General features: G+C 36.8%; 2 protein-coding genes across 5 annotated transcripts in view; one reads left to right on the top strand and one right to left on the bottom strand.

Annotated features, from left to right (window-relative positions):
- Nucleotides 1-3215, top strand: part of tan (C45 family peptidase tan) — an 8643-nt gene extending 5428 nt beyond the window's left edge. For 2 of the 3 annotated variants that reach the window (XM_018455393.1, XM_018455392.1), the window contains exons 5-8: nt 848-1064; nt 1234-1474; nt 1880-2076; nt 2602-3215. In XM_018455393.1, coding sequence (XP_018310895.1) covers nt 848-1064; nt 1234-1474; nt 1880-2076; nt 2602-2711 — 765 coding nt within the window. In that variant the 3' untranslated portion in view covers nt 2712-3215. The remainder of the gene's footprint in view (nt 1-847; nt 1065-1233; nt 1475-1879; nt 2077-2601) is intronic. The other variant, XR_001936843.1, reaches the window with a different exon arrangement.
- Nucleotides 3216-3299: 84 nt separating this feature from the next.
- eEF2 (eukaryotic translation elongation factor 2) lies at nt 3300-9987 on the bottom strand. Of its 2 annotated transcripts, XM_018455391.1 has the most exons (14): nt 9897-9987; nt 8412-8626; nt 8126-8319; nt 7532-7740; nt 7222-7455; nt 7011-7124; nt 6717-6863; nt 6303-6543; nt 5900-6067; nt 5294-5583; nt 4911-5120; nt 4640-4822; nt 4273-4530; nt 3864-3932 (listed from the first exon to the last, which is right to left on the bottom strand). In XM_018455391.1, exons 1-14 carry the CDS (start codon nt 9897-9899, stop codon nt 3864-3866), a joined length of 2535 nt encoding a protein of 844 aa, XP_018310893.1. In that variant the 5' UTR covers nt 9900-9987. The 2 variants fall into 2 exon arrangements, with proteins under 2 accessions (XP_018310892.1, XP_018310893.1); XM_018455390.1 differs by lacking the exon at nt 9897-9987 and having other exon boundaries at nt 3300-3932; nt 8412-8638.
- Between the last annotated feature and the right edge of the window lie 356 nt (nt 9988-10343).

Here is a 10343-nt window from a genome sequence, read left to right as displayed (position 1 = left end):
GGTATCGGTGACCTTCCCCTATATGATTTTATCTAATTATATTTATATAATTATATATAATTATTATATATGAAACATTTTTTTCCGGGAAAGTATATCTCATTGTGAGTCATTAGTGAAGACTCGATGAGACATCGTGGACTTCAATCAATCGTTTCATGTTATTTAAACTCAACGGTGTGTGAATGAAGATGTATAATAAAATAACAGCGATGACCATTACAACACATAATCAGATAATAAATTAAGAAATAAATCAAAATCCAACTTTTCTCGGAGTAAACTTAGCTAACAGATATTTTTCATTGATATCATATAATAATTATCTGTTTTGCGGCAAGAATCTTCGCGTTATCTCGATGTGTATTTTAATCGCTGTTGTAAAACGCGAAAATCAATAGTCGGAGTTAATTCTACTGTGAAAAACAATAATGCATGCATATGACACTGGAATAGATTATTTAATTTATAACTTTTGCCTCCGTATAAAAACTTCTTTGGAACGTCACGATTGTCTTACGTAATCATATACCAAACATAGGTGTTATTTAAATGATATAATCTTAACATTATATAAATGTATATTGCAACATTCGCAAATAAATTATAAATATTCGTACCTATGCATTAAATCTAAAAGTTATATAAAATGTATATCTTCGTATATATAATTACATATTATACTATTATATTATTCACTCTTTATTATTCGTATAAATAAATAATAAATAAATCTCACGCAAACTGATAAAGTAATATGATATCATCAGTTTGCGTGAGATTTATTTATTATTCTTTTTATTTACAACGTTGTTCTGTTTCTGTGCCGTGTGCTCAATGAAAATAGGAGATCTTGGGTCACAATGAGGATGCCGTCAGTGAAACTTTGAATCACTGGTATCTCGTGAGTGCTCACGTTATTGAGACGGGCTACAGAGAAGAAAAGTTCACGTCGTTAAGCTACGCCGGTTTTCTGCCGGGTTATACGATGGGCTATAATCACCATGGCCTCGTTTACAGCATCAACACCCTCAGCGCTGCGATCCTGCGTTCCGGCAAGACTCGTGAGCTTTATTTCTTTGTGTATCAAACGCCACAATTTAAATTATTTATTCGAAATGTAAACTTGTTTGGGAAAAATCTATTCGCGATGAAAAAAATTTTTTTTATTTTGTATAAAAATTCAGTAATCAATGTAGTTTCATTCTCTAATTGAGATCTCATTGTATATAGCACGATATTTCCTGACACGAGCATTGCTGGGTGTGGAGAACTTCGTGCAGGCGCAGCAGACGCTGAGAAACGAGGGATACGGCGCGGCGGAGGGCTTCTCGGTGAACATGACGTTCCTCGCGCAGGAGGGAGACCGGATGTTTCATAATGCCGAGGTGGGCCCAGCCGAGGCGGACGCCAATCGGTCGCAACTCAACATCCTGACCGTCAGCCCGGGCGAGAATGCGTCCCATTGCAACAAGTACATGATGCCCACATTGCATATAGATTTACATATGCATAGAGTATTCCATTCGTGAAATAACGCGTTTACTTACCTTTCTTGCATCTCGAAGAAGTTATTCTTTCGCCTCCTCTAATTGTCCCTTTTTAATCATACAATGGCGAAGTACAGTATATATTGTAGTAATATGCAGTCATAATTATAGTGTATCCCATTTCTAAAACTTTTTAAAATATTGCACAAAATATTTTAAAAATCTTGTATAAATATTGTATATAAATATAAAAAAAAATATTTCAAAAACTGATTTCTTGGATATATTTATATTTTAGAAATATTTTTGAAATATTTTATGTTGTGTGGAATATATTGTATAGGTCTTCGTGTGTTTTGTTCTCGTATAATAAACTCCTATGGTTTCAGATACCTACGTCTAAAGGTAGAGGAAGAGAAGGGAAGGATCATACAGAGCAGTATCAGAAGAATGGAGATGATTTCAAAACATCCGCCGGTGGAATGTCGTGAGGATGTGATCAATGTACTTAGCGATCAGACGGGCGAAGATTATAGGATCTATCACGACTTCGGCAAAGATGATGAGATCAAGACGATTGCCACTGGTATATCCTACACCTACATCAGAAAATCGAATATATTTCTATTCTTTTACTTTCTTATTTGTTTTTATTCTTCAACTAAAATTTTTAAAAGAAGATATAGATCATGCTAGTAGGATCATCAAACTATTCTTTTACTTTCTTCTTTCTTTTTATTCCTCTTCAACTAAAATTTTTAAAAGAAGATATAAATCATACTAGTAGGGTCATCAAACAAATACAATAGTATACGGATTATTAGAAATGAAAAACGATGCGCAAGAAAGATTACATCAAAGAAAATTAGAATCTTACATCACATTTGTTGATTACATCATATTTTAAAGTTTCCTGTTATGTTCAAGAATGAAGACTAATTAAAATTTCTGCACACGCTTTTCAATCTCCCACTCTTTTTCGATGAATCAGAACTCGTTTAGTAGAATTGCAATAGGAATATTTCAAATGCAAATAAAGAAAAAAAAAAAAACTGCGTAAGATTACGGAAGATTACTAGAACTATTACAAATCTACTCTTATTTATTTCAGGCATCTTTGATTGTATCGAGCGTACATGGTCTATTTACACGGACATCCCACGAATCAACGAGCCAATACTGGTGATACCCATGCAACTCCGAAACTTTACGACTCCGTAGTCAAAGAAATGTCTTTGTTTCGCAAGAATGGCGAAAATCGCGTAGCATTCGCGTTTGCTGTATTGACGATTACGTATGTAATATTAACAATTTTAGCTATAACAGCATTTTTAATTTGTCAAATAAAACGTAAAAAATATTAATATTATCTCTCTGTAGAGAACATCGAGATAACCAAAGAGAGGCATCGTAAAGATTGAAAAATTAACGACATTAAAAGTCTACAAAGTATTAATATGCAAAGAAAAGATCTGTTATCTTGTTGAATATAAATGAGATTTTGTGATTATGAAACATCTCAATATTGTTACTAAAAAAAATTAATTATTTTATATAATAATCCTCATTATGTAGCACGATTAAGAGCGATTGACTCGTAATCTCAGTTTCTCGATCGTAAGTCCTTATTTCGTTATATATGCCTCAATTTATAAAAGATCAATTAGAGAATAAAAAATTGTGTGTAAAAGAATGACGTACTTATATACAATTAGCCTCAGAAATAATAAATTGATGTATATGTGCATAATAAATTATCGTTATATTCGGTGCCTATTAATCAGGCAGAGGAAATAAAAATCGCTGCTGTTCTATTTCGTAATTTCAGCTTTAATTTCTTGATATTTTTGTAGTATGAGTACATTGTGATGATCCTCTTCCTCTTTAATATTAGCTTCCGGGAACCATTCGCATCCAATCGATTGAAAAATTTACAATGTAAAGTAAGATATTAAATTCCAGTAAAAAAAGCAATGTAAACGATTACAGAATTGTCTTTAGTTTCTTTTAAACAAAATTGACGCGGAAAACGCCATAATAACAATTATAGTTATCCACCCAATATGCTAAAAACATAAGCAACCGGTCGATCTTGTTTTACCGTTCTTAATTAAATAAATGTACAAAACATACCGCCCCACTTTTACATGCAGATATGCTCCGCTCATTCTTTTTTTTTTGCTTCCTTCGTTATAATTACATTTTATTATTCTTGTTCGTATTTATAATTGCGTGTCTCTCACGGATGATTGCGCAAAACAAAATTCATAGTAAACCGATGTTTTATGTTGTAATTGTATACAACCGCTCCAGCAATATTAATCGAATTACAATATTTAAATAGATATTTAAATATGGTGCGCGGACTTGAGGTTACAATTTGTCAAGGTATGCATTCAAGTCTGGGAGACCCTCCTTCAATCCCTTCCTCTTACGTGTATCCTGCAAAAAAACAATATGTTTGATCATAACTGTGATAAGTTAGTTAATTAATTCCATAACGTTTTATTTGCATTTGAAAAAAATTGTATGTTTCCCTATTCAGGTAAACCAGATAGTCTACTGGAGTACCAAAACTAAAAACGCTTTCTTTCCCACGAGATTAAAAACAGCGGTACATCGAATTGTCGCCGCCATCAGTTATGCACGTGGTGAGATATCGGAGAATTGCTTAGCGATAAAATAATCACTTGTTTAATGAAAAATCCGATACTTTGTCTCATGGACATGCGTTATAATAGCAAACGGAGAAGATATACGAGAAAATCATTGATGTACGTACCTGCACAACTTGGTAAGGTCGAGAGCCGAGTTCCATCGGGTCACCCGGTAAGATCTGCCAGTGATCGAACACACACTGTGGGAAAGCCTGACCACCGGTGTTGGAGCGCAGATCGGCAGTGAAGCCGAAGGATTCGTTTACAGGAAGGTACGCTTTAACTACGAACATAGGAGTACCTGCCACCTGTTGTTCCTCGAACACGTGACCTCTTCTACGATTCAGCACGCCGTAGATACCACCGACTGCTACTTCCGGGCACTGCAAAAAGATAATTTCGATATTTAATTGTTCTGCCGATTTTTTTATTACAATTTGTGTATAAAATGGACGATGTGCGTCATCATTAAATAGATTTCCAATAATTTACCTGAATTTCGCATAAGTAAACGGGTTCCATAATACGGGGTGAGGCAGTGAGAAGACAGGCATAAAGGCAACGTCTTGTGGTAGGGATAATTTGACCACCACCTCTGTGGATCGCGTCAGCATGTAATGTTACATCGTGTATGTTGAAACGTACACCTCTCAAATTCTCTTCCGAAAGAACGCCCTGTAATAATGTAAAAGTAAATTATTGCCGAATTAATAATTTAATAAGTTAATAATCTATATTTGATTCAATGCAAAAAATCTTTCACCTCTTTCGTGGCCCACTGGAATCCAGCTACCACAGAATCCTTAATTTCGTTGAGATACTGTACACCTTTAGTGCAATCGACCAGTATATTAGGTCCGCTACCGTCAGGTCCGAAGCACCAGATTTTCCTTGCCTCCGTCACGTCGTAATCGTATTTCTCGTTCAAGTAACGAGCACGTACTTTAAAGTCATCTCGTGGATTAACATCGCCCTATAAAATATCGAAAGATTAAAATTTACTTTCGATTCAAAATGTCGATTCAAACTAATAATTTAATTACGCTAATATCTTCCATATTTTATTAAAATTTTTATTAAAATTTTATTTAATTTATTAAAAATATATCATGTTAATTGAAAGTTCCTTTAAAAAAAAAAACTTACACTGTCGATGTCCTCAGCGAGACCATCTGGCATTGGACACGCCATCATGAACAGACGATTGTGTTTGTTCGGAGATTTCGACAAGCACATTTGATTCGACTGTTCGGAAATCGTTTCTCTATACGAAACGACGGGATCGGACTTTTTAATCGGGATACATGCGTGATCCTCCTCCAAATCTTTTAGACAAATTTCGAGATGCAGTTCTCCGGCACCAGCGATAATATGCTCACCGGATTCCTCGATGATGCACTGTACCATAGGATCGGATTTCGCTAAACGTTTGAGACCTAAAGAATTGAACACAATTAAATCACACATGTGCAAACAAGATATTAAATAATATTTAATAAGATTTATCGATATATCGTCAGATGAAAAAATTTAAATCATGGATCTTCATAACCCAATGCTCAAAGTACTTTCATCATATAAAATCAGTGTCTCAATTTTATACAAAACTGTGTGTGTGATTAAAGATTATAAATAAAGTAGTATATAATAACCCATTTCAGAAATTCACATTTCAAAAATCATAGATTTTCAGTAAAATTTAATTATTCTTTGAGAGGCTAATAATAAAATTAAGCTGGGAAACTTACACACCTTCGACCAATTTTGGCAAATCAGCAGGATTTTTCGGCTCGACTGCAACACGCACAACAGGCGATACAGAAAACTTCATAACTTTCATGTTGTGCGCATCCTTGAACGTTGTGATAGTACCGGTCTTAACCAAGAACTGATCGACGCCGACAAGACCGCAAATATTACCTGCGTAAATTAAATTAGTTATAACACATGTGGATGTACATTAATTAATTTTAATTTTATTTAACTAAATCAGCTGGCCGTTCTATTTTTCTATCATAAATAAGTCAGAACAGGTCTGTTGAACAAACATCATGCTTGTAATTAGAAATAAAGGGTGCTTTCCATTTGATGACACATGTCAACAAAAACGTCAAGCTAAATAGAAAGCATCCAAAAAAGCAATCTTGACATTAACCAGAAGGCACATCTTCGATAGCTTCGACGTAACGACCCATCATCAAAATAGTGCGCTGGATAGCTTTCTCATACAGATCTTCCTTCTTGCCCGGTTGGAAGTTGGGTCCCATGATGCGGGCCTTCATACCGGTAGACACTTTGCCCGAAAATACTCGGCCGAAAGCATAGAAACGTCCCTTGTCCGATGTCGGTACCATTTTTGAAACGTACATCATCAGTGGTCCATTAGGATCACAGTTCTACAAAAGATAACTTAATTTAATTATTGAAAACAAACTCTTTTAATAATCTAGAATTCTTTTTTAGTCAGAATTTCGATTTTCCCTCATTACGTTTCAGCACAGGTCTGTGAATTATATATCATCATATATTTGTATCAAATATCCGAAAAGCTCGGACATATATTACAAACCTTAATTCCAACGGCAGCTTCGTCATCGAGCGGTCCTTCGTACAGCATCTCCATGCGGTATTTTTGAGCAGTTACAGGAGATGGTAAATGAATGGCAATCATCTGAAGAAGAGCCTCTCCGGCAGGCAACCATGTTCTCATAACAACCTGTAAAAAGTTGTACAACACGATAAAAAAAACATTCCAAAAAAAGTGAACTTAATGTGGTCATTAGATGTCAGAAAAAAAAACAATCATCATTATGCATAATTACACAAGAAATATATATGTATCACAATCTAGAAAGAAGTCTACCTTCAACAAAGCTTTTCCGTCCTTGTCCTTATCTTCGGCCTTTAGCACAATACCCAGCTTTTTCAGAAGATTGTCTGCCTCCTCCTTCTTATAATTCATTATACTATCGAATACCTAAAAAATAATTTTTTATTTTAGTTATCAACGCTTATCATGATGATAATGCAAACATTGATTACTTTACGTAATATTTAAGGCAGTGAGAATTTACCTTATAAATTGGATCTAAGACGTACATACAGAAGGAGCGCTTGTTATCAGGCTCTTTCTGTTTGCTCCACTTCTTGGTCTTAGGATTGAAGAAGGATTCGCCCCACAGTCTGTTCATTAGTTTTACTACATCAATCTTGAATTTCTCGGCGTACATCTCGGAGAATTGTTTTAAGGTGAAAGCCCAGCCGTGAAGGCCAGAACCGAAACCTACGGAGCCTTTGCTGGGATCTACCTATTTTACAAATACACATTTAGGAAAGGTATATATAACGATTGTTCTTTGTATTAAAACCTTTTATTTCACTTACTCTAACTTCACCCATAGGGCCATCGTCGTCGGAATACGTTGCAATAATAACGTTAACGTTTTCAACAATACGCTGGAAAGTTTGATAGAGATCTTCGCTATCAAGCTGGAGTTCCAACAGTGCACGGTCCATTTTATTCATGAATAAAACGGGCTTGATACGTTCAGCGATCGCTTGGCGAAGTACAGTTTCAGTTTGTACACATACACCTAAAAAGAAATAAGCAAATAATTATAATCACTCTCTTCATTTCAGGAAATCATCGATACTATTTATTTTCTGGTAAGAATTGTATGTCTACAAAAAGGTAATACAATAATGGTAACAATATAATAATCTCATGAAAGGCTATGTAGCATTTGTATCGTAGCGTGTTAATAACGGACATAAGGATAGAGGTCCACTAACAGCGTTTAGACACAACTGCTTTTTACTCTTCTTCCGTTGCACTGTCAACACTGTCAATGTACACCGATTAATTTATACAAACCAACCAGCATACTATAGAGTAACACTTGTGTGCTGGAAGATCAACCTGTTCGATCGCGGCAAAGAAACCGATATACGAATAGAAGAAAATCATAAAACACATACCAGATACACAATCAACAACAACAAGAGCTCCATCAGTGACTCGAAGGGCAGCTGTGACCTCGCTCGAAAAATCTACGTGTCCGGGTGAATCGATCAAATTAATTAAAAAGCCCTTCTCGTCTTTGTCACGTTGATCGGGATTTTTGATAAAGACTAAATCTTTTTCATCGAGTTCGAAGAACATGGAAATAGCGCTAGAAGGAGAGCAGTAAGCAATATTAATTGAATGGATATAACAATGGATAATGCAAAATTCAGGCACAGGACACGAGACGGTGAAACTTACGTGGATTTAATGGTGATACATCGTTCCTGCTCATCCTTACGCGTGTCTGTAAATCGGGTCTCGCCAGCCTTGGCACCAGCAATAATACCGGCCTTAGATACAAGGGAGTCAGTCAGAGTTGACTTTCCATGATCGACGTGTGCGATGACGGACATGTTTCTGATGTTTTTCTTTTTGTCCATCATGGTACGGATCTCGTCTACCGTAAAGTTCACCTGCAATAGCATATTTTTAATTTGAGTACACATTAATTGTATGAGTCCGCAAGTTATTTCTACTATCACTATATATTAAAAAGTGATTAAAATTAATCTCTGATTTAAATTTACATGCGTAAATATACAAATGTATAATATAATCAATAATTAATCTGAAATACAGAGCAGTTCGTTATATAAATGATTTCTAACAAGACTATTGCAACATATTGCAACATGGGGAAAAATGAGTCCTTTACAAATTAGTTTTAAAAATTATTTTTTCCACAATATATGTAAGATGTTTAATCATTTATTGATCTTTACAAAGGCAAAATACTTTTGTAATAGACTTTGACAATGAACATATTGAAACATGCTCCTTGCACGTCAGAGAAAATGTCTAACGCCCAGAACTGTCTCAAATTAGTACTACTGAAAAGAAGTTCATCTCACTGTCCTAGACACAATTATATTTATACAATGTACCATCTTTTAATATACTTGTGCTGTATTATATGAAACCATAAAGGGATCTCATCATGACATTCAGTAGCGTTCTTCTACGTGCTTCCTTTGTTCCAATCTGTATTTCCAAAATTCTTATTATCAAGAAAAGTCCCGAAGGAGCAATACTGTCTCAAGAATACTAACACACGCCTCACGCACTAAGGATCACGCCACGAGACCTACCACGTTGCGAGCGCAACATATTTCTTCCGTTCGAGACGTCTCGCGACGACTTTCCAGAGATGTTCAACAGTCGATGCATTTTTCTATACGCAGATTCTTGATTCCGGAAGCGTCGCGTCGTGATCGAGCCGACAAAGGACCTCGGAAATGAGAGGAGAAGCGTTGGCTCTTCCCCCCCCCTTCCGAGCACGTTGCGACTTGCGTGTCGGCAGCCACGCGAGGTGCACCATGACACGTTGCGAGATATATTTCCGCTCGTGGGGATGCCGCGACGATGGAATTTCTCGAGTTCGTGTCCCCATGATGGTATCTCGTTCCATCTTGTGATCAACAATCCAGATTCGGGCCATTGCGGATCCGAAACTCGGAACGGATATCGCGCGGATAAAGTTGCGCAATCCGAAGTAATCGCGTTATTGTAGCGAGATGCGGAAAGAACGATCACGAATGCGGGGAAGGAGGGGAGGATACCACGAAACGAAGCCTCGGTGTGCTCAGCCGCAAAGGATATTCCGCGAAAAATATTGACGATAACTCGAGCGCGGTAATACGTGGTCAAAGATCGCTGCAAAAGCGTTGCGACACGATTACTTACCATCTTGGATGTTGTCCGATTGTCGACGGCCTGGTCCAAATTATACGTGCACCAACTATGGCGGACTCCCTCAGAAAGAACAAGCTATCCGCCGCCTGTCTGAATGTCGCCTCCTGCGTGAAGGGAGCGCCGCGTTGCGGCGGCGCGCGCTTCTGCGCATCGGCAGTAACGCGGGTCCAATACGCGTGAAGTTGCGCGCGCACGGCATCTCAGATTTTGGCTGGTATTCATAGGTCGGAATCCATAGTCCGGTCTTAGTCCGGATCTACAATAGAGTTTTAAGCCTTAAGCCATAAGAAATGGACGAATCATAGTCGATCATTCCCCTCAAATTCGACTGTAATTGGTCAATTTCTTACGGCTTAAGGCTTAAAACATCTATTGTAGATCCGGACTTAATCTCAAGCAATGTCTTATGGCTCCTGCACACTGGACGCGGAAACGCTT

Source organism: Mycetomoellerius zeteki, unplaced genomic scaffold, assembly GCF_001594055.1.
Source record: "Mycetomoellerius zeteki isolate Tzet28-1 unplaced genomic scaffold, Tzet1.0 scaffold48, whole genome shotgun sequence".
NCBI lineage: Eukaryota > Metazoa > Arthropoda > Insecta > Hymenoptera > Formicidae > Mycetomoellerius > Mycetomoellerius zeteki.
This window is presented reverse-complemented; position numbering and strand designations above follow the sequence as displayed.